The following is a 24,974-nucleotide window of genomic DNA, read 5'->3' as shown; positions in this document are numbered from 1 at the left end:
TCCAGCCCCCCTCCATTTTCTGAAACAGGGTCTCACTGTGTAGACCAGTCTGGACTTGAACTCCCAGAGATCCACTTGCCTTTGCCTCCAGAGTGCTGGGATCAAAGATGTGAATCACCATGACCAGCTTATCAGTAAACACGTTTGATTGCTGGGCCATCTCCCCAGTTCCAAGGAAAATATATGTTTGATTCTGTTATATATTTTTTGTTGTCATTGTTTTGTTTTTAATGAAACAGGGTTTCACTCTGTAACCCAGTTTGGTCTGGAACTGACTGTGAAGTAAATTTATGGTAATTCTCCTGTCTCAACATCCTGAGTGATGAGATTATATGTGTAAGTCACCACCCACAGCGACATAGCTTTTTATTTATTTAATTTATTTTTTAAAGATTTATTTTTATTTGCATTTTATATATGTGGGTGTTTTTTTTCCCAAGACAGGGTTTCTCTGTGTAGCTTTGGAACCTGACCTAGAACTAGCTTTTGTAGACGAGGCTGGCCTTGAACTCAGAGATCTGCCTGCCTCTGCCTCCCGAGTGCTGGGACTAAAGGCGTGCGCCACCACCGCCTGGCTTGTGTATGGGTGTTTTGCTTGCATGTGTGTCTGTGTACTGTGAATGTACCTGGTACTTGAAGGTCAAAAGAGGTTGTTGGATTTTCTGAAACTAGAATTAAAGATGGTTGCTAATGGCATCTGGGTTAACCTAGGTCCTCTGGAAGAGCAGCTAACTCTCCTAAGTGCTCTTAACTGCTGAGCCATTTATCCAGCCCCCTATTTTATTTTGAGACAGGGTTTCGTTTCAAAGCCTGGGATGACCTGGACCTCATGATCCTCTTTCCTTAGCCTCCTATGTTGGGATCACAAACTTGTGCCACCACCCATGGCTTGTGTGCTAAGATTATTTGAAAGGCAAGAAAGGGGGAAAGTATTGTTTTCTTTTAATTATTCTTCCTTATATTTATTTATTTTTATTTTATAATTATCAGTGTTTTGCCTGAATATATGTCTGTGTATCACGGATGTGTAGCACCCACAAAATCCAGAAAAGTATGTTGAATTCTCTGGATCTGAAGTTACAGACAACTGTCAGCTAGCCATGTGGATGCTATGAATTGAACCTGGGTCCTCTAGATGAGCAATCAGTGTTCTCAAACATCCACCGAGTCATCTCTCCAGCTCCCCAAAGTACTGATGTTACTAGAAGTTCTTGTCCCACCAGGTCCTGCTGCCCTCAGGCCCCAAATAATCACACAGATGCAGAATTAGTTATAAAACTGTCAATTGGCTAGCTCTGTCTTAATTATTAATTATTAACCCATTTCTATAAATCGATGCATTTCCACGTGGTCTTAGCTTACTGGAGAACCCCTGGTGTGTCCTTCCTTCCCGGATCCCTACATGCATCCCCATGGTGCCTCTTTCCCAGCCCTCTCCTCATCTCCTAACCCTGCCTATTTTCCTTCTTCTACTGGCTATTGGCCAGACAGTGTTTTATTCATCAACCAATAAGAAAAACATATATACAGAAGGACATCCCCCATCATATTGATTTTATAAAAATAAAAAATAACAAACAAAAAAGCCTCCTAAGGACTTCCTCATTGGTTGACTCTAGCAATATAAATGTATGCAACCAGCTTGCTAACGGGAGTCTTGCTGACTGAAAAACCAGGAAGGAAGTTTATTCATTGGGGAGAGTGCGATGGAGGGAGAAGTAGCAGAGACTTACCCAGATAGCACACCCAGCACGAGGTTCAGCATAAAAAAGGAGCCGATGATGATGAGAGGGATGAAGTACAACCAGTTCCAAGTGTTCCCTGAGGCATCGTTGCTCTGCAGAGTGCAAAGAGGGAAAGCACGTGAGATGGGAGTCGGGCCCAGGTGGGCCTGAGGAGGAGCAATAGGGTTAGCCTCACTGTCCTGTGATTTTGTTTCAATTGTTCTTGACTTGTGGAATCCTGGCACGCTGGGAGTCAAATGAGGGACATGGAAGGTAAAGTTTAGACAGTGGGGATATGATCAAGGTACCACCAGGGTCACACACAGTTCTTAAGGCATCTGGGAGTCAGGATGATGCCTAGGAGGATTTTGGACCTGAGTCTGAAATGAGAAGGAAACACACACACACACACACACACACACACACACACACACACACACACACACACACGCTGAAATGTAGAAAGGAATGAATCCTGGGTCCCACACTTGTCTTTACATAGTCACCATTTCCTCTTAGAGGAAGCCTGTGGCTACAGAGTCTCATGGCCTGGTGAACTGAGAGCCACAAGCCCACTCAAGAATCTCCACCACTCCCTGCAATGTGATGAGAATCACAACAGCACAAATCTATCTCTAGGACGTGCCCAGCTGCAAGGAGGGGGAGTCTGCAGATAGGATACTCTTGGAACGGATAACAAAACTGAGAGAGGAGAGTGAGAGGAAAAGGAGAGAAAGACAGAAAATGAAGAGGATGAAGAAGGGAGGGAGGAGGGGGATGCCAGGGGAAGGGAGAGATGGCTGTAGGGAACGACTTGTATAAGCATTAATCGAGCATTTACTATGTGATGTGTCTGTCCTCCTCTAAACACATCATCCATATTAATTCACTTGTCTCCTCTTCACAAGGCCCCACATAATCACCATGTGCACTTTTACAACAGGAATGAAGGCTGAGGAAGACAACCAACTAGCTCAGAGTCACAGAGTGCCAGATGTGGATTTTGAATGTCCAAATCTGTGGACCTGACCTGTTTCCTGGAGAAGATTCTCCCACAGTCTAGAGATGGTGGATCCTCCCAGTGGTTGGTCACTGGTAGCACTTGGAAAATATGGGGCTCTTAAGTGTGGCTTTAAAAGCTCACCTTTAGACATAAGCATAAATACTATAGGGTGAAACTCCATGGTCAATTTGTGGATGCAGTTGGTTCCTCTGAAGGCTGGGAGAGGATCTGCTTCCTGTCTCTCTCCAGGCATCTGGTACTTTTCTGGCCATCTTGTGTCACCCACCTCCAACTCTGCCTTCATCTTAACATGGCCTGCTTCCTATGTTTGTCTTTTTATAAAGACATAAGTCAAATTTGTTTAGGGACATCTACTGGCCTCAATGTATTGAATTACATGTGCAGTGACTATTTCCAAATCAAGTCATATTCTGAGCTACTGGGGTTGGTGGTAAGGTTTTTCATTACGATTTACTGTTGTTGTTATTTGCTTTTGTTTTTGTGGTGCTGGGGATGAAACCCAGTGCCTTGTGCAATTGACACAGTACTCTAGAACAGAACCACACACACAGACCTGTGTGTTTCCTCAGGAAGGGTATCATAATGTAGCCCAGGCTGACCTCAAACCCCCTAATCCTGCTGCCTGGGATGACAGTCAGGCACCAGCACACTAAAATACCATGTAAGTTTTGAGAGGACAGAGCACTCTGAGAAATAACGGTTTCTACTCAACCGGGTAGGTGCATCACCAAACCCTGGCCAGGCAACTCCCAGATGGTTACCTGATAGAAATGTGAAGCTATGCTCACCCCAGGCACACACAAGAATGCTCACAGTGAACAACAAAAGAACGCCCAAGCTGTGAGCAATCTAGAGCGTCATCAGCAGGAGACATCACACAGAAGTGTCTATCTGTCTATCTGATGATGGACTCTTACAGGAAACCTCACAACAAAGCCTGGCACGCATGCACAACTCCTAGCCAGACACAGAATATGCATGTGGTATAGAGATCTCCTCTGAGAAAAAACTAGCCACTTCAGAGGGAAGTCTCTTAATAGACACAGGATGTTCTACGGGGAGGTGGAACATTCCACTTTGCAGGGAAGCTCCTTAAGTTCAGGAAGTAAACAACTCGAAAGCTGCAGGAAGCCCCTGAAACTGACCAGATTCACTAGGCCCCTCCCTCTCCAAGTGTATATAAGGACTGCTGACAGACTCTCAGATATGCTGAGTACCTAGAAGAGGCAGAGACCAGACAAGTCGCTTGGGGGGACTCAGACCAGTGAGCCGCCTGAGAGATAGTTTTCTACCTGCTGACCAGCTGCAGGTGCAGTGCATTCCAGGTCCCCAGCTTTTGTGAGCTGTCACCATTGCAGGGGTGGGCTTTGGTGAGTCATTTGTGTGGCTGTAAGTAACCCCAGTAAAACTTATTGGCTCACCTAATTATACTTTGGTGCCGTCCGTACTTTGGCCCCTAGCCTAGATGTCTGTTTACACCTCTCCCGGAACAGTGTCACACCACAGCAGGTAGCACTCTATAGCCAGAGAGCATGAATGCAAAGGAAAGACCAACTATGGTGTGAAGATGCCTGTGACCCCAGCTACATGGGAAGCTGAGGCAGGATGACTTGAGCTCAAGGTCAATCCAGAAAGCACAGACCGTCTCAAAAACTAACCACCTGCCTTTAACCCTAGCCAAGTCTACACAGAGAATTCCAGGCTAGCCAGACCAAATAGTGAGGCTTTGTCTAAAAAAACTGAAACGTTAAGACAGGGCGGGGAGTATGGTTAGAAGCAGAGCACTGGCGTGTATCAGACTCTGAGTTCCACTTTTGCAACAACAGAAAGAATTAGATACATTCATTGTTAATGTATTTACTCAAATAAAACAAGTCAGTTTTTAATCATGGCTGCAGATGTCTGAGACCCTAGTCCACGGCCTTTTCTGTCAAGCCCAGCATCCCAGCTTTGCTCCCAAAGACTCTGAAGAAAGAAAGAAGTCACTGGACTATGGCGGACAGAAGGCAGCACGGCTCTGTGTTCTTCTTGGCACCGTGGAGCTGAGAGCTTCTCGTTAGAGCTCCTCAGGCTAAATTTAGTGCTGGGAGCCAGAGCCAACACCAGCAGCATCCAGCAAGAAGAAAGGCTCTGAGCTGTCACATGGGGTGGCTCAGGTGGGGACGGGGGTGGGGGTGGAGGGGTGGTAAGGTGGCCACATCCCTCAGTTGAACTCGTCCGCGCTGCACTCCCTGACAAGGGCTGTGGGACAGTCGTGTAGCTCTGGCCTTTTACAACAGGCTAAAATCCTCCTGTGAATTCCAAGAAGGCGTGGTCAACCATCTGTCATCTCAGGTGGGAAACCAAAGCCCAGAGAGGCAAAATCACATGCGCACTGACCCGAGGTTCATGGAGTTTCCAGTGAGGGTGCCAGAGCTCCCAGATCCTGCGAGTGACACCCAGACTCTCTCAATGTCAAGATGAAGTCGTCAGGGTAGGCCCTAGTCCCGTGACCGCTGTCCTTTCATAAAGAGGCAGTCAGGCGGACAGATGGACAGACTGAGAAGGGCAGGGCAATGGGAGGGTGAAGGCAGGGGTGGAGCGTGTCAGCGAGGGAGGAGACGGAAAGGACTCCACATTAGTGTGTGAAGGCCGAGGCCTGCCGACAGCTCTGGGGCGAGGACAGAGCACATTTCTGCTGTTTTAAGCCACTCAAGCTTACGGGAAGAAGGGACAGGGAAAAGACATGTCCTTTAGAGACACAGCCCAGGTGTCCTGCTTGCTCACCTAGCCTCTGACCAGCACAGTCTTTCCGGTTCACCCGTGGATGAGCCACCAGGGAAGCCAGCACCCCACTATCGCTTCTCAGTGATGAGCCCCAGGGAAGCCAGCACCCCCACTATCGCTTCTCAGTGATGAACCCCAGGGGAGACCAGCACCCCCACTATCGCTTCTCAGTGATGAACCCCAGGGGAGACCAGCACCCCCACTATCGCTTCTCAGCTGGGGCTATCCTCAACACAGCAGTTGTTTTGGAAAACATGTTACATGCGAACAGTTCTGGTGATAAAACCTCCTGACAAATGCAACCCAAGGGGAAAGTGTTTCAGCTCCAAGTCCAGCAGTCCAGTCCCTCATGCTGGGCAAGTCAAGGCGGCAAGAGCTTGGGCAGCCTCCACACTGCAGTCAGGAAGCTGAGCAGAGGGGCTGGTTTGGGTTTGTTTCTCCTCTTTATACAGTACAGGACCCCAGCCTAGGAATAGTTTGTTTCCCCTGGTGGTCACTGAGGTCTCTCTTCCTCAGTGAACCTCATCAAGATGGTCCTGCCCACCATCGCCCCCAGCCAGGTGGTGGTGGTGCACACCTTTAATTCCAGCACTCAGAAGGCAGAGGCAGGTAGATCTCTGTGAGTTCAAGGCCAGCCTGATCTACAGAGTGAGTTCCAGGACAGCCAGGGCTACACAGAGAAAGTCTGTCTTGAAAAGTCAATCAATTAATCAAACAAACACAAAAGCAAAACAAATGAACCCCCCAAAGGCAATCCCTCCCAAGTATGCCTAGAGGTGTGTCTCCAGGTGATTCCAGGTCCTATGAAGTTGACAACAGTCACCATCATGTCATGTCTGTTTGCCCTGTAAGTAACCCTCATTCATGCTTCCACACCCATTCACTGGTGAGTAAGTCCCAAACCGGACTCTGGTGGAATCGCTCCTTTGGCTTGTTGTGGGTTCTCTATTTGAGGCGAACAGACCTTTGTTTACTTCCCAAGGAAAGGCTAACAGCACCATACACAGGTGGGAAGTGAAACCAGCTTCCCCGTCATTCTGCTTTCAGGCTGCTTCTGGCTCCTGTCACTCTGGCCGCACTCCGCACCCTGTCTCATGCTGAAAAGAAGCTCCCCCCCCAGAGTCTCATCACGAGCAGTTCTGAGTCCTTGTGTGGCACCTGGCACTTAGTGAGCACTCGACAGATACTCTTCAGGCAAATTAATGACCGAAGCCCAGAGAAATGCTTAGGTGCCTTCTGCCATATGGCTTATTTCCTCCTCCTCCTCCTCTTTCTTCTTCTTCTTCTTTTTTTTTTTTTTTGAGGCTGGCTCATTCAGGAAAAAAAAAGCCATGGAGAAGATGTAAGAAAAAAATAAACAAAACAAAACAAAAACTCCAAACTCTCAATTTAAGAAAACAATCACCATCGCCTCCACAGTTTCCAAGATAAAGATTTGATCACTACAAGCCGAGGTTTGTTGGTGACCTCGAGGGAGGCCCAAATCCCCCGTTTATACTTGTGAACATAGTGATCCCCAACTATTGCTACTTTTGGGGGCATCCTCTCCCTCCCCACTCTCAATACCATCCCAGCTAGGATGGTCAGCGTAGAGCCCGTGGCCCCACGGCCTGTCATCCCCTTAGCTTCTTTGGTTCCCCTGCAGCTCCCATGCAGCTTCAGCAGTACTCACAAAGACCAGGGCAGTCCTGCCTCAGGGCTTTTGTCCTGGCCGGCCCACCTGCCCGGCCTGTCCTTGTAGGAAGACCCACGGGCTGTTAGGTCTTCTCAGGAGGATTTCCACCTTGGCAGGTCTGTGACCCTTGCCTGCTTCATTGCCCTTAGTTCTTATGACCATCTCACATTATCTTAAATGCAATACATCTATGTTTTCTTTAATGTGTGTGTGTGTGTGTGTGTGTGTGTGTGTGTGTGGCTGGGTGAGGGAAGACATGGGTGTCATCCATCTGGACTACTCCTTTGAGATAGGGTCTCTTACTAGTCTTAGCCTTGCCCAAGTAGGTGAGGCTAGCCCCATGGGTTCTCTTCTCTGCCAGAGCTGGGGTTACAGGAAAGTGTTTTACTGACAGAGGTTTGAAAAGTGAAGACTGGACTGGCGTGCAGCTGGGTTCTAACCATGTGAGCCACCCTGAACATAAAATAGTCTGTGCCCACTGCCTTTGATCTAACAGTCATCGGTCTCACCCAGCTCCTCAGTGTCTGAAATGTCACCACACAGGTGTTGCCAACACACACACACATACACACAGTAGGCATTCACAGGGTGCTGCATACAGCAGGCATTCAATGAATGAGTGGTTGGCAGTACCCCAGAGTCACCTGATTTGAAGTGGGACAAATATCTGTGGACGAGAAAAGGCTCAGATCACAGATTCATCCCCGATGCGATCACTAGTTAGGAGTTTATTAACAGACAGTAAACAGTTTTGCTGTTTCTTCACTGACATTAACCAAATGAAAGAAATGGAGTAAAAGAGGCTCATGGGGAAAAGTGCAGGGAGGAGGAAGGAGAGAAAATGGAGAAAAAAGAAGAGGAGAAGGAGAGGAGGGCAGGGAGGAGGGGGGAAAGAGGAGAGACAAAGAATGTGTATGCAAATTAGTGAACAAAAGAGACACGTGGGGAATAAGACGATGAGGGGCTGGCTGCAAGGAATAGTAACCAGTGTTGGATTAGAGTCCTGCTTTGTTGAAACCGTCCCGGAGACTCAATAGACTAATCTCTCACTTGTAAGTCTGCTTCTCATCTGGAGGATGGTACCAAAAACACGAAACACATCTTCACGCAGGGCTGCCCCCCTCCCCCATGTGCGCCTGGGTCAGGGGGCTAGGTAGCTTTGGCTGGCCCGCAGCTACTGTGTAGAGCAGACTGGTCTCAAATCCACAGAGACGCACTGCCTCTGCTTCCTGAGCGCTAGGATTACAGGGCACACTTGGCACAGGGCTGCTGTTTTTTCTTCAAAAATACTTGTGTTATTTCAATTGCGTGTGTGTGTGTGTGTGTGTGTGTGTGTGTGTGTGTGTGCATGGGCGTGTGTGGTATGCACACATGAATGCAGGTTTCCACAGAGGTCAGAGGTGTTCAGATACCCCTGGAACTGGGGCTGCAGGCAGTTGTAGGCCACCTGATGTGGGTGCTGGGAACTGAACTCAGGTCCTCAGAAACAACAGCATGTGGTCCTAACCACTGAACCATCTTTCCAGCCCCAAGCACAAGGCTGCTTTTAAATCCCTAATTTTGGGCTGCCAGGTGGTGCTAGGCTGAGCCAAACAAGGAGGTTCAGTTACTTGCTAAACTATCACTTTCTGATCACATCAACATCAGGTGCCCCTGTGAGAGCCACTAAGTCTCAGAGCGCTAACAGAGTCTTTTGAAACGTGGCACTGCCATGAAGCCATGAAACTTATGTGACCTACTGCCACGTGACCTGCTGCTACAGATAGCTGGTGGTTTCAGAAAGCAATCTGTCTGTCTACCCATCTTATATTATGTGCTCCATCAGAGGTCAGAAGAGGACATCAGATCCCTAGAGCTGGAGTTGTAGGGAGCTGTGAGTCACCCAGTGTGGGTGCTGGGAACAGAACCCAGGTTCTCTGCAAGAGCAGTGTGCACTTGTAACTTCGGAGCCATCTCCCTAGTCTTCTTTGGTCTTGCTTGGGGATAAATAGTGTCTTACTAAAGTAGCCCAGCCTGGTCTCAGCCTCCTGTCTCAGCCTCCCCAGTGCCCAGATGACACCTCTGGGCTACCACACCCAACTCATAAACCTGTTTTAAAAACAGCTTATGAGAACTGCAATATACTTGGCTATGTTCTTCACCTTGTTGTGTGTATATGTGCATGCATGACTGTATATCCATGTGTGTATCATGTTTGTGTGTGTGTGTGTGCCTGTGTGTATTCATGTGTATGCATGTGTGCATGTACCGTATGCATGTGTGCATGTACTGGATGCATGTGCTTGTATGTGTATATATGCTTGTGTGTGTATGTCTATGTGTGTTATGTGTGTGTATATGTATATGCATGTCTGTATGTATTCATTTGAGTATTACACGCACGTGTATGTGTTAGTGTGTGTATGCATGTATAGATCATAGGACAACTTTGGGTGTTGCTCCACAGCCTTTTGCATGGATTCTGTGGGTCGATACCAAGTCCTCGTACTTGTGTGGTAAGTACCTTCTCATCTGAGCCAAATCCCCACCCTCATCTCATGGTTTTTTTTTTCCGAGACAGGGTTTCTCTGTATTGTTTTGGAGGCTGTCCTGGAACTCGCTCTGTAGACTAGGCTGGCCTCAAACTCACAGAGATCCGCCTGCCTCTGCCTCCCAAGTGCTGGGATTAAAGGCGTGCGCCACTAACGCCCGGCTTCATCTCATGTTTTAAAAAGCAATTCTATTCATGCATTTAGCTTTTGACCCTGTGATTCCAATTTGGGGGCAGAAACCCTTCAGAGTTCATCTGTGTGTACAAAAGCATGAAACCCACCGTGCAGCAGTGCTCATAGCGGCCGGGGGCATCCTGACACGTCTCTCTAAGCACTGAGCACGTAAACTGTGGGCAACAACACAATGTAATACTTACTCGCTGTTACACAAAGAATACGAACTCTGCCTTGCCACAAAGAACATTCTAGAATTTGTTATGAGAGATGAGTGGTGGGAAAAGTAGGGTGTGACCCTACGGTGCTAAGATGGACCATACAGATTAAAAAATGTGTGTGTGCAATATGTGTTGCACATGTCTCATGCGTGCGTGTGCATGCAGAGGCTGTAGGTCGACATTGAGCACATCCTGGTATTGGACAGGGTTTCTCACTTGAATCTGGTTAGTCTAGGTTTGGTTAGTCTAGCTGGCGAGCTTGCCCAGAGATCCCATCTCTGCCTCCAGGGCACTGCGGTTACCGGCACCTCCCACTTTCAGCATCCATGTGAGGACTCACACTTGTGAGACAAGTGCTTCCTCTACTGAACCATCTCCCCAGCCCAAGGGCCAGATGGATCTGTGCAGCTGGCCCTCCGTGTCTGCGGTCAGAGATCAACACGCATCTGCACTGAGCACACTCAGCTACACTTCTTGCCCGCGCTCCCTGAGCTACACAGTGAGAACCACACCTGCAGTGCCAAGGTAGCAAAGGCTGGCACAGAGAGAACACTGGGAGGTGTTCAGGCTCCACCCATCCCACACAGGCTCTGTGGGCAGCCCGGACCGGACCGTGGTGTCAGAGGTGCTCCACAACCAATGGCCCAGGGGCGGAGACAGAAGACAGGCACGGCAGGGCAGGTGGCCACTTCCCAAGGGTACCCATTTCAAAGCGACTAAATCAAATACACTCTGCACTTCTGGAGTCTGGGTGCTGGTCATGTACTGTAGCGGGGGTGAGGCAGCCATGGCCTCGCTCCCTGCTGTTCACAGTGCTGTCCTGCCAGCGGCTTGTGTTGAAAGTCCGGTGCCGTGCCCAGGCTCTGGCCACATTTGTGCTGGAGGCTGCCAACCGGGGGGGGGCTCTTTCACACACATGGAAGGATCACACAGAAATTCACGGATTTGAGCTTAGACAAAGAACTTGGGACTCCAGGTAACTTAGCATGGACACTAACATCCTCAGAGCCACCCCGGGTCCCATGTATTCCATATGCCATGGAAGGGCACGCCCAGGGCTGGGTGGCATTGCACAGGCTGGAAGGTCGCGCTCTTTTACCCATGCTGAGTTCAGGATGGCACGCTGAGAGCATAGTTAACCCCGGGCCCAGGCACCATTAGGAAGGACTGTCTCTGTGCTCTATGGACTTGCACGGCCAGGGCTCCCCGCCCCACGCCGCCTTGTGTGCTCCAGCGGCACTTACATTGTAGAGGAGATCAGTCCAGCCTTCCATGGTGATGCACTGGAAGACAGTGAGCACAGCAAACAGGATGTTGTCGAACTGAGTGATCCCGTTGTTGGGTCCTTCCCAGTACGGCTGACATTTGGTCCCGTTGGGGCAGGTGCGGGCGGGCTCCTCTGTCCCACACGGAGCTGGAGACTCACCCTGGATGTCGTCTAGAAAAGACAAAGTGGACAGTATGAGAGGGAGGGGCAGGGAAAAACAGACTGGGAACAGGAAACAGTGGTTATTGGGATGAAATATCAGTGTCCGATTTTAGAACTCTCAATTCCTGAATTCCTGTCTGCAGGACCACATTCTTCAACTCTGTTGTTTTTTCCCCAGTTTTACACCAGTTTAATTCTCCTTCCTTCCTTCCTTCTTTCGTCTTTCTTCTTTTCTTTTTCTTTTAGGAGAAGGGTTTCTTTGTGTAGTCCTAGAACTTGCTCTGTAAACCAGGCCAGTCTTGCCTCTGCCTCCGACTGCTAGGATTAAAGGTGAGCACCGTCATCTCTGGACCCTTCTTCTTTTCTTAACCCGTTGAAACTGAGTCACTTTCTCTAAGGCTACAAGTTGTCCTCCAGGTGCAGCTTTGACTGCATCTCAGAAACACTGTCACGGTTACTATTCACTATTGTGGCGGTGGTTTTTAACAGGAATGGCCCTCACAGACTCATGTTCTAATCCTTGGTCTTCAGTACTATTAGGGGGTGAGGCCTTGCTGGAGGAAATGTATCACTGGTGAGCTTTGAGGTGACAGAAGCTCAAGCCACGCCCAGTATCTCTCCCTCTTCCTGCTGCCTGCAGATCCAGATGTAGAACTCTTGGCTGCTTCGCCAATACCGTGTCTGCCTGCACATGGGCATGCTTCCTGATATGATTATAACAGACTAAACCTGTGAGCAAGCCCCAACGAAATGTTTTCCTACATAAGAGCTGCCATGGCGATGATGTCTCTTCACAGCAATAGAAACTCTAGCTAAGACAGTTCCCAATTTCTATGACCAATAGGTAACTAATAAATATTTCTTTGGAAAAATAAACGAGAGAGGGGAAGAAAGAGAGAAGGGTGATCCCCAACATCAGACAGTCCCATCAGGAGACAAGAAGTAAGCCTCTTGTTTTCCAAATGCTTGTGGCTGTTTCATTCTGGGCTTTATTGGCAGCCATGAGTGCCAGCATTCTATGCCGTATCTTGCCAGCCTTTAACTACCGGTATGCATTGTGTGATCCACAGCATGGTCAGATCAGGGTGCCATGAAATGTGTATCATCTGGATGTACTTCTAGGGCCTTGCTGACTGCTTTTCTTCATGACATGGGGGGGGGTCCTGGGGTGTGGGACAGATACACATGGTTCCTACCCTTACCTGAGGGTAGGAAGAGAACTGAGCATTCTTCCCCAATCCTAGGAGATACATTGTGACATGTGAGGAGTGCCAGGGGATACTCCTTAACACTGAGACCCAAGACAGCCTGCAGGGGAAGAACCGGCCCAACAGGTCACATCCAAATCCTCTGGCACTGAAGTGAACATCCGACTCAACCTGGCCACAAACTTACTGTGCAGCTCCAACTCTTGGAAATCCTCCTGCCTCAACCTCCCCAGGCTGGTTTGAGAAGACTCAAAACCAAAGATGACATGTTTGAAAAGAAAACTAACAGCCAAGTGTGTAAAAACGCAAGTTTTCACTCAACAGACACGCATTTCCGTATGTAGCTGGCTTTACTGCAGCCATTCCAACTGCCATGCAGGGAAGGGGCCGTTTGCAGCCCCCACTAGGTGGAGTCACCCTGTCCTCAGTGAGAAGTGTGCCATGGGTAGTGAGTGACTCACACCGGTTACCCCAGAACCCACGAGGTTGGAAGAGGACTGGTTTCGGACTAGCCTGGGATACCCTGTAAGACTGTCTTAAAACAAGATAAAGGCCAAAGCAACCAAAAAGCAAAGCTAAAACACATCAAAGAAAGTAAACAAAGGCAACAAAAAGACCTTGCTTCTAATCTAGATAGCTAGGCTGCACCCACACTAGACTTACATGCACTGAGTGCACACAGGAAAGTGAAGTCATTAAAGCTTAAGGCTCAGGGCTCTATAGAGGTCCCCTGGGAAGATCACCTGTGTCTCTCGAACCTTCTCTGCCCCACTTACAGTCCAAATCTGGTTCACGTGAAACCCTCTGCGTCTACCTGGTTAACTGTGGTGTCCCTACTTCCTCAGACCTTCAGCAGCACCCCCACCCCCAATTATCCTGCGAGTGGGAAACACGGAGACAACCGCACATCAGCCTCCTTGCCTAGAAATGCGTGCAAGCCAGGGTCCTGCTCATCTAGGATTCTAGAAACTCGTAGAAAACAGGAAGCATTCCACTTTGTCTTGGGAGTCTGCGAATGTGTGGGATGGCAGTGGGTGACAGGAAGTGGGCTCCCTGAGCCTGTGGCTGGGAACCGCCTATCTTTAGCAACATCATCCAGAGGTGTGCTCGACCCCAGCCCCCTCAACCCAACCGTCTTCGACGCCAAGCACTCCCAGGGTTGATTCGAGAAACACAGCCATCCGGAGTCGGAGAAATTCAGCTATAAATATATTTTAAAATTAGCCTGCTGCCGGGGCGTCTGTGTGTATCTGTTTCTTACTCACACATCTTAGTCTTAATCGGGAGCTCTCTGGATCACCTCCTGAATCCAGGCTACTGTCCTCCAGGGCTCCACCTACATTTGTCCCCCCACAACCCCACTGGGACCCCAGCCAGCCAGCCCTGGATGGGAAAACAAAACAAAAACAAAAACACCCCAGACACTTCACACAGCCTGAGCCCTAGGCCCTAAGTTTGGGTTTTTCTGTTTGTGGCTGATAGACACTTTCTCTGTCTTCTGCCCGGGTGAGGCCAGGTACAGAAATAGAGCTGCTTCAATTAACACCTTCTTCATTGGAGAAAGAAATAATTAGGCCATTTCGTATTGAGCAAACTTCACAAGCCCAGGAGAGAAGTAGGAGAAAGAAATGCCATTTCAGCCTTCTAGAACAGCCTTCCCAGCTGGGACTTGGCCAGGACACCATGCTCTTTGGATCTGCTTGGGGTCAGTGGGTGAAACCGGTACAAGGCCACCTCTGCCGGTGGCATTCTTCTCTGGCTGCCTTTCCCAACAACGCCCCACACCTCCCCGCCCATGGGCTCACTCTTTCTCTGGCTACAGAAACCCAGACTGCCTGCTCTGGGGCAGGGAGTCCAAGTACTGAAACACGGGTAGCCCCTCTTGTCTGGATCTTCTTGGTTCTGGGGCATCAGGCAGCTCTAGTTTGGGGAGTCTAGGATTGAACTGGAAGTGCATCTTGAGGGCCTGCACCTCCAGATGTGAATGGAGCATCCATCTTCCACATTGCGGGCCAAACCCGAGTCTCAGGTGCAGCTCCACACTGATCTCTGTGGGACCCACAGTTCCCTCTGGACTCAGCCCCTAAAGGTTCGCTAAAGCACGAGGGGCATTGGGCAGGCAGACCACCCCTGCTGGGCGCTGGGTTCTGATGGGAGGAAACAGCATCCTCTCAGAGGCAGGGTTCCCATTGCCTGGGGCAGGACATTCAGGGGCTGGGTACCGAAGGAGCAGGGCAGGACAGTTATCTATCCCTGGCCTCCATCTCTGTGGTGGAGGAATACTTCCTGCTGTTTCCAGACACTACATTGCCCCGTGCATACATGAAAAACTGCTCGCAAGCACACCCTCAGCCTATCTCTGTATCTCCCAGGGGTGCCTCAGAGATCACATCCAAGCAAACCACTTGTCCCCTGGGTTGCCTTCTAGGGCCCCCAAACCCAACACTGTATCTGTGATCAAGGCATCAGAGGCAACTGTAGCCTCTGTCTCCCCTGCAGGCAGTTTAGCCATGTTGAGTATGGAGGGTCTCATGCATGTTCAACAAGACCCCGGCCCCCAGCCACGCATGCAGCCTTCTCTCTGGCGGACTGTAAACAGGCCTGTTGCCACGAAGTTCCAGCTTCCAGGGCTGGGGGAACCAGTTTCCCTGCTTATCCTTTCTGAAACTTTCTGTCCCCTGAGAAAGACCTCCTATAGTGTGGACCTACCTGTCCCCTCTTCAAAGCAGGTGGTATGAAATTTTCCCATATAAAATTCTAACCCTATGATTGCAAAAATAAGGATTGCAAAAAACAGGAGTAGGCCGATCTGCAGCAGAGGGATCATCGCCTTCATGATTGACTTCAGGACGACTTGTAAACCTGGGGGAGACAGAGAGGGTCAGTGAGCTAGCACTCCGCCCAGAGTGGGGTCGACGAAGGAGGTGGTCAGCCCACCCCCAAGAGAGGCCTCAGTATTTACGATCTAGAAGGCTCTTTGAGGAGTTTTAGGGCCCAAGGGCAGCTAGCCAGAGTTTTCAAAGCCATTTTCTGGGACACTCAGTGGCTTCCTTCCACAAGGGGGCGCTGTTTCCCTAAACTGCCCCAAGCCACAAGGGGTCTCCTTTTCCCTTCACCCAGTCTCCCTCAGTTACCCAGCAGCACCAGGGCCTGCAGCCAGCACCTGGATGCTCAGCTCTAAAGATCAAATTCCCTATTATCTCCTCAGCTTGTAGCCATGACCCGCGGAGGCAGCTGCAGGCTAAAGATCACCTCCATTTTACAGAGTGGGAAGTGAGACCCAGGGTTCACCTGGAGTCTGCCGACACTGAGCCTGCTGTCCATTACCCACACAAGCTTCCGTGTTCCGAGTAACCCAGCTGAGAAGGGTGACGTTGGGCATGGGGGCGGGCAGCACCTGGGGACACGTCCAGCTAGATGTCACCGGGTGTGGGATTTGGACGTGGCCCAGGCAAAGCGCCTGTCATCACAGAGTCAGTACCCTCACCTCCTAGGTATCGCGTCCAGGTTGGCGGACTGGCTCAGCGACAGTTTTAGATATTTTTTGAGTTAAATTGAAAATGCTCAAATTTTCATCGTACGTGAAAAGTCCCACGATTTTAAACTTTTTAAAAGTTTAATTATTGTAATTAATCTGGGCAGTGGTGGTGCACGCCTTTAGTCCCAGCACTCGGGAGGCAGAGGCAGGTGGATCGCTGTGAGTTCGAGGGCAGCCTGGTCTACAAAGTGAGTTCCAGAACAGGATCCAAAGCTACACAGAGAAACCCTGTCTTGAAAAAGAAATTATTGTAATTATTTGTGGAGGTCAGAGGACATTTTATGGAGTCAGCTCTCTACTCTTCTGTGGGTCCTGGGGATCGAACTCAGGTCATTAGGTTTGTGTTTTACCACTGAGCTATGCTGCCAGCCCACTACAATTCTAAAACCCAAGGAATGTTCTAACAATTTCTTCCCTGTTCCTCTCTCCTTCCTCTTTTGCAAACTAGAAGGAAACAGAGTGAGACTTGTAACTTCCCTGTGGAGCAGGTCAAACCCTGACTGTGGTCTGTGCCGTATGTAGTACAATCCTCCCAGTGTCCGGAAGGTTCCCCATGGATGGCAATATCTGCGGACACCAAGTCTGCGGACACCAAGTCTGCGGACACCAAGTCTGCGGACACCAAGTCTGCACGATAAAGCAGATGCCGTTTGCACAGTGTACCCATCCCTTCTGTGTCAATAATGCTGAGATAACTGTTTTTGAGACAGGTTTCTCTTTGCGGTCCTGGCTGTCCCAGAACTCAAACTGGCCTTGAACTCACAGAGATCCGACTGCCTCTGACTCCTGAGTGCTGGGACTAAAGGTGTGCGCCACCACCGCCCAGTCTTATTTTTTAAATTTTTAAGCGATTTGTTTTTATTTTACGTGTGTGAGTGTTTACTTTGTAAGCATGTTGGTGTACCATCTGTGTGCCTGGTACCCACAGAGGCCAGAAGAAGGTACTGAATACTGTGGGAATGGCGTTAAAGACAATTGTGAGTCTCTGTGGGGGTGCTGGGAATTGAACCACCACCACCTGGGAGAGGAGCCAGTGCTCTTGACTGCGAAGCCATCTCTCCAGTCCCTAAAGATTTATTTTTATGTTTATCTGTGTTTGCATTTGTCCGGGTGAGTGTAGTGCCAGCCGAGGCCAGAAGAGGACTCCTGGAGCTGGAGCCACAGGAGGTTGTGAGCCTCCAGATGTGGTACTGGGAGCGGGATGCAAGAGCAGACTCAATCCCCGAGTCACCTCTCCAACCCCAGGTGAGCGATCTTACTCTGTCTCGTGCTCACACAAGCCTAACACAAGAGAGCCGGCAGAGCGCAGGCTGAAGCCCACCCTGAGGCAAGCAAACCTTCCTATCTTCTCAGTTGATTATCGTGGGTGTTCTGTGATAGTTACAGAGGGCTGACTAACACAGATTCTCTCAGAGAGCCCGTGGCTAGTTTGATGGTTTGGATAAGTCCACACAGAGGCTATTGGCTAGTCTTGGTTCCCTTCCCTGCCTGTGAAGTAACTGGAGTGTATAACTTTAAGGGGCGGGGCTTCACGGGAAGGATGTCACTGTGTGTAAAGCTTTTGATTTTCTGCTTTCTGGCGCCAAGTGGTAAAGCCACTGCCTACGCCCGTCATCTCAGGCATTTTGTGACAGTAACAGAAAGCTGCCTAAGACCAGGAAATACCTGGCTCACCCCCTCACCAGGGCCTCTTGCTAGTACTAGCTTGTCATCTGCTCTTAACCTAATGCAACACAAAGCTGGCTGGGCACCCGGGCCTGGCTATGGGTTCCTTTCACCATAAATGGAACATGCTGCTGGTTATTCAGAAATCTCCATTTTTATTTTCATTTAAAATTTTCCTATGGTGCTGAGGGAGAAGCCAGAAGCCATGATGGCCGGGCAAGTGTTCTACCACTGAGAGACACCGCCCCAGCAGAGGAACCTCTTTAAGTCTGGATAGGAGTGACTCTGATCAGTGAGGCTGACACCCTGAACACAGGGAGTATAGCAGAGCTAAATTGGGGACTGCTTGGAGACAAACAGAGTTCAAAATATTGGACAAGTAGAATTCCCGGGGACTGCACGGTACATACATGTTCATTCACGTGTGTGCACATGCATGCACGTGGAGGCTACAGGTCAACGTCAAGTGTCCTCAAATCTCAGTAACGCGGGCACTCGGGCTCAGCGAGAGCCACTGGCCATGAGCTCTAGGGAGCCTGTCGTTAGCCCAGTGCTGAGTTGCCGACACGCACCACCACACCTGCTTTCCTACAAGGACGCCTTGAGACCAGCTCAGGTCCTCACACTGAGACATCTCCCGGCGGCCCAGAGCAACTGCTTTCTGATTTCTATCCAGTGAGACAGTGGGGCTCAAACAGCCCCAAACAAGCGTCTGGCTTGGGACTGGGTCCTGAACCTGTGCTGCAGCCCTCCACACATCCCTGGAGAACAAGACAGCAGGATGAGCGCAGACCCTGGGCTCACTCCACCCGCCTGCCAGGGCTCCTCTGAGCCTTGCCCGCTTCACCTGTGCAATGGGTATCCACCAACTGAGGGCCATGGTGAAATGAGAGCACTGGAGACTCTTTCTGCAGTGCTCCATTCACAGGGTCACCACCCAGGCATGGAGTTCTCCTTGCTACCTCTCACTCAGCCCCCTCTTTTTCATGTGACCCTGACAATTATTCAGGCACCTGAGCCTATGTGCCGCCCCCCAAAACAGAAACACTGGCACTGTTTATATAATAGGTTGTGGGTGCTGAAGGAACTGTGTGCAAAACATGACTCCTGGCAGACTGTAGGTGCTCAATAAAGGCATGAGGCCTAAGGCTTACTTCCAGACACGACCTAGATCTGATTCCTGGGAAGCCCCCAAGGGGCCGCCTGCCCTGATGGGAGTGGGGCCCCCCAGGCAGGGCCTTCTAGAAGGATGGAGACTCACGCACTTGGGATTCCAGACACCAGCTTGAGAGGCCGCAGCACACGAACCGCCCTCAGTGTCCGTAGGTCAAACTCCGTCCCGACAGTGGCCAAGATGCTGCAGGAGAAAATAACAGTGAGACATGAAAGTTAGGGGCAGGGGGAGTGGATGGGCAGGCGGCGCATGACAATTGAGGTCCTCGGCTGGTGACATCACCAGGTCGGTGCCATCGCCTGTCTTATGGAAGAAGAGGTGACTGACAGCCATCCTTTCCTTCCTGTGTGTGATGTACATGTGTGCCTGTGGGAAGGGTGCATGTCTCTAATCCCAGGATGCTCGTGGGCCAGTTACACAGCAAAGCTGAGGCCGGAAGTGACACCCTGTTCATTTTTCTCTTTCTCCACGACATGCTTGTTTTGTATATGCTAAACACATACATGTGTCTGCATGTACACACACACACACACACACACACACACACGCACATGCACACACACACACAATTTTTTGAGACACTAGCTCACTGTATAGTCTTGGTAGGCCTAGAACTAACTATGTAGACCAGGCTGGCCTAGGACTCATAGAAATCCTCCTGCTTCTGCCTCCCAAGTGCTAGGAGTTAAAGGTGTGTGCCACTACACACACAGCAAATATACATATATTCAAGACAGAGTATCAAAATGTAGCATACTTATTATGTAGCTCAGGCTGTCCTTGAACTGACAGAAATCCTCCTGCCTCTGCCTTCCAGGTGTGGAATTGCAAACATGAGCCAACATCTCACACACACACACACACACACACACATACATACACACACACACGCCTGCACCACGCACGCACGCACACGTGCACATATGCACGCACACAGGCATGCACGCACACGATTTTTTGAAGACAGTGTCTTTCATATAGTGCAGGCTGGCCTGGAGTGTGCTTCTCTGATGTTACAGGCTGATGACTGTTGGGATTATGTCTGCAGTTTTCTTTGAACTTCCTCACATTTCCTCTGACAGGCACTGTTCTATTTCTGAGCCTTACTTTCCTCTTTCTGTGCAGACAGAAGCTGTTGCTCAGTGTGTGCAAAGGGGTTTTGGGTCTCTGTGTGTGGAGGAAGCTGAGAGAATCAGTAAACACATCAAATGTCAGAGTGATGTGTGCTGAGGACAGAAACGCTGAGAGGAAGGCGAGCCAGGGATAGTGTCGGGGGAAGTGGTGGCATTTATATCAGTACCGGGACTGATCTTTACCACTTGGGGCAGGGATCAGTCAGTGTTCTTATTCAGGCTGGGCTGGGGCATGGTAAGTGGTACAGGCCCTGCCTAGGATTCCCAGTGAGGGCTAAGGCGTGGCTCAGGGGTAGAGCATTTGTCCAACATCCACAAGACCCCTGACTTTCATCACAAATGGAGGGAGGAGAGAACAGACCAGCACTGCCCAATAGAAATCTAAACTTGCAGGGAATCTTAACTTTTCCATATTAAACAAATAAAAAGAAACAGGTGACATTAATTCCACACTACAATTATCTTCCTCTACACAAAGTTCAATCATTCTTTGTCATCCACAGGGGATGCTGCCAGGACAGCCCTGCCCCATACCGAATCGCAGGAGTCCACACTCCTGCTATGAACTGCTGTGGTCTGTATGTCAGACCTGCACAAATCTTCCTTGGATTGCGTGTGTGGGCACACACATGCCACAGGCCGCCTGTGGAGGTCAGTGGACGACCTTCAGACTCGTCCTTGCCTCCGTCCTAGTTTGAGATACAGGGTCTTCACTGTCGCTGCATCAGACACATGGAGGCTCAGGGCATTCGCCACTACACCCAGGTTCTGTTTTTAGACAAGTCCTTACTTTGTTGATCCTGGAAGTGGGGGCAATTCTCCTGCCTCAACTTCCTGAGTGCTGGGATAACTGGTGTGAACCACCATTCCCAGTTACAAACACTCAGCCTCTGAGCTACCATCCCCAGCTCTCGATTATTATTATTATTGTGTGTAGTGCTGAAGATGGGAGCCAAGGCCACACCTCCCTCTCACAGAGCCCCATCATGCTCCTCATCTGCACCCACCTTCTTTAGTAAAAGCTGAGGTCCTCCTCCTGAACCCCAAAGCCCCGAACCATTGGCCTCATCCCCCACCCTCACCCACACCCGTCTTCCTGCTGATTCTGCTCCAGCCGCCCCAAACTTATCACTATTCTCCAGTGACACAACAGGAGTTCAAGGCCACCCCTGGACTAAAGTAAACAACCAGCTGGGTGAGGCAAGGTGAGGGGTGGGCGGGGCTCCAGTGACCAGAGCCGGGCGCAGGCAGGGCTGGTGCTGGATATGGAACTGGCCCAGGGACATGGCACAGGTTCAAGTCTCTCCGTGGTTCCTGGTGCCGGAGGCAGGAAAGCGGGGAATGAAGACCCGAATGCGAGAACACAGTGCCGAGGTGAGCTCTCAGACCTAGGCTTCGGTGCCACAGTGCTCTCTGTGAGACCTTGGCCTTGGCCGGCCCAAGCCTCAGGATGGCAGAAGCAATGACTCCTCTCACGGCCGGTGCGGCTTCAGCTGGCTCCGGAGATGCTGGAGCTCTGGTCCCTTTGCCCACGTCCCCAGGAAATGGCAGGAGCTGGGAGAAAGCAGGGGCTGCATCCTGGGGTCTGCGGGGACAGCGGGAGTCATGAAGACCGGGGCAGAGGAGAGACATGACTAGGGCAAGGGGAAGACAAGCTTGACACTGGGGGACAGATGGGTGGTGATGGAGCCTGAGTTAGGAAGGAGCCGTGAGGCCGGCCGTGGTAATGAGGGCTGGAAGTAGAACAGAGGCAGTGGGAGTACAAAGGAGGCCTTGGGTTATATATAGCTGCCAGCAACGCTGCGCATCAGGGGGCTGCCTGGGTTGCTGCATCCGGCCCGCGTCTGAGGCCACCAGCCACTCCAGCCCCATCTTACAGAGGAGGGTGCAAGACTCACGGAAATCAGTGTACAAAGACCCGATCACACCAAGGAGGAACTCGAACCCTGAACCCCAGGTCCCTATCCTGCAGAACTTGACCCGCGAGCTACTGTTTGGATGGGGAAGGAGTCATGGTGGGGAAGAAAAGACACCAATTTGCTCAGCCAACGGAAACTTGGCCAGCAGGCTTTCAGGGAGTGCCTCAGAGGCCACAGCATACAGCAGAAGGGAGGGGCTGGTGGTGAGAAGGAGCAGGATGATTCCCACCCCCTCGTCCAACCAGGAAGTAAGCATTGGAGACTGAGATGACTCCAGGGTTTGGTGGGTCAAAGAGCTGGCGCCAACAGAGATGGGAAGAGCTAGGAAGGGGGAGGCTTGCTCACAGGGGCATCAGGACTGAGGGCGGGTATGCAGAGGCGGAAATCCCCGAGTTAAAAGCCTTCCAGGAGTGCCAGGCACTGTGACCACACCTTTAATCCCAGGTCTGGGGCGGCAGAGGCAGGTGGATCTCCATGAGTTCCAGGCCAGGCTGGTCTGCACAGTGACATACTGCCTAAGGGCCCGGCCCTTGTTGCCTTCACTGAATGCTGTCCCCAAATGTCTTCTTGTTCAGACGTCAGGAAAAGGGTGACTTCCTGGACTTTCTTCTCCACCAAGCTGCACTTCAAATCCTTCTTGTCCAAATTCAGACCAGGAAGCCCAGGGCAGCCCACACACTTCCTCAGGGCCAGCTCTAAGAGGACAGCCACCTTTTCTCTGACAGTGTCTGCAGCACCTTATGCTTCCTAAGTGTTTGGGGGGTGAGCGGTACAGCATGGCAAGGGGCGGGGTGACAGGCCTCGGAGTGTCCCCGAGCAGGCGGGTGCAGAGGGAAAGGGACATCCGGAGGAGAGGCATCAAGCAGGAAGCAGGCAGCCAATCACAGCCCGTGGGAGGATGCTGCAGGAAGGTCACCGTGCAGTCAAGGTGAAAGGAGGGCGAGGACACAGAAGCGGGAGAGAAGTCCACGCGGAGGACGGTGGCATCCCTGAGGGCCAAGGGCAAGGTTGACCCCTGCTACCCAGAGCAGCACCCACAGGACACGGGACAGGGCAGCCATCTCCCAGGCCTCATTTCTAACTGACGTGAGAAGAGACAACTCTCAGGCCAGACCACAGCACATGTATCTATGTGAGATTCATTTTAACCATGCGGGTGTGTGTGTGTGTGTGTGTGTGTGTGTGTGTGTGTGTGTGTGTGTGTGTGTGTGTGTGTGCTTGATGGTATGCGCATGTGAGTGTAGTTGCCTGCGGAGGCCAGAAGAGGGCACTGGCACTCCAGGAGCTGAAGTTACAGGTGATTGTGAGCTGTTCAATGTGGGTGTTTAGGGAATCAAACTTGGATCCTCTACAAGAGAAGCCATTGTTCTTAATTGCTGAGCCATCTCCCTGGTTCCTGGGTACATGGTGGACGGATACCAAATGGAAGGTCCCATGGGTTCCAGGAGCTGGGCTGCTCACAGGTAACTACTGGCCACACAGAGCTTCACTTTACCGTGGATTTATGACAGTACTTGTTTCTTACAGAGACAGTGAGGATAAACACCATGGAGCTCAGTCTGACCTTGTGCCTCCAAGTGCTGGGATTATAAGGCTTCCCTACAGCTTTTAAATATACATTTAAGTGGACTTAATTAAACAACAACCAAAAGTCAGCTACAGTGATTGCATGTGGAGCACTCACTGTCATACATGGGCACAGATGGTGCTCCAGCATGGCCACCCTGGAGGACAGGGAATGCCATCAGCACCTAAAGTTATATCTGGCACACGTGAGACACTCAGTAAACGTTTGCCGAGTGCACGAATGGTGGAGAAGGAAAGGTAACAGACTCTCTACAAGAGATGGGAGGCTAAGCAGTTTAAAGCAGAGAATCGTAGACAGCGCGACTGGTCTCTGCTCAGCAGACACTGGAGGCAGAGCGCGACTCCCAGCAAAGCCCGAGAAAATGCCCAGCAGTGGATTCTTTCCCTGGATGCTTTGCCGTGGTAGCATTGCTCTTATGACCTAGATACATGCATAACAGACACCATGTCAGCTTGCTGGGGGAATTCTGGGAAGGGTTTTCCTCCTAGAGAAGAGTCAGATTTTAGGAAACAGCCCCTTCTCTTTCTGTTTGAAGCTGATTTCTTTGTGTCTACAAAGATGGCTGGGGGACGTCCTGGAACAGTTCTTGGCCATGCGGAAACTAAGACAACCCCTGCAGTGAAGGAATAAATAGCAGGGGCAGGAAAGACTCCGTACAGGTGTTGCTGAGCCACAGACCCAACCCCACAACCAAGCGGCCTCCAGACCTCCTGTAGCAAGGGTCTCAAGGGTCCAGATCCAAATTCTTCCAAACACAAGTTGTGTGGCCGTGGGCAGCCACCTCAGCTCGCTGTGCCTCAGTTTCCCGATGGCGTTGGGAACAGTACTTCCTTTGTAGGCCTTGGGGAGTTCTGGGGTGTGGTGCCTCACCTCACATTGCTTACTCCGTACCTGCAGTTAGATTCTTGGGGAATCTGCTCCCATCAGGCATGGGGAGGAGCGTCACTGCTCTCTGCGCGTTGGAAGTGGGCCTGGGAGCTGGCACATCTGGCGTTCGCATGAGTTATGGGGATCTGAACTCTAGACCTCGTGTGTGCCCATGTTCCCAGCCCCATCAATAAGTACTAACAGAGGCAGTAATTACCACGCACTTGTGAATGAGGTGAGGAGCATGTGACAAGGCCTTGGGGTTGGAAAGAGCAGCGAGGCTCCCTGAGAAGTGGGGCCAAGTGAGTGTGGAAAGCTGTGGCGCGGAGCGTTTATGG

The 24,974-nt window shown here is 50.6% G+C and overlaps 1 protein-coding gene across 1 annotated transcript in view; it reads right to left on the bottom strand.

The window, feature by feature from the left end:
• Cacna1a (calcium voltage-gated channel subunit alpha1 A) overlaps nt 1-24,974 on the bottom strand; it is a 295,076-nt gene that overhangs the window by 107,394 nt on the left and 162,708 nt on the right. The window contains 4 exon segments of the mRNA XM_040736792.1: nt 1,734-1,837; nt 11,360-11,553; nt 15,462-15,614; nt 19,221-19,312. Of these exon segments, the coding sequence (XP_040592726.1) occupies nt 1,734-1,837; nt 11,360-11,553; nt 15,462-15,614; nt 19,221-19,312 (543 nt within the window).

This window comes from Mesocricetus auratus, unplaced genomic scaffold, assembly GCF_017639785.1.
Source record: "Mesocricetus auratus isolate SY011 unplaced genomic scaffold, BCM_Maur_2.0 Super-Scaffold_100081, whole genome shotgun sequence".
Classification (NCBI taxonomy): Eukaryota; Metazoa; Chordata; class Mammalia; order Rodentia; family Cricetidae; genus Mesocricetus; species Mesocricetus auratus.
This window is presented reverse-complemented; position numbering and strand designations above follow the sequence as displayed.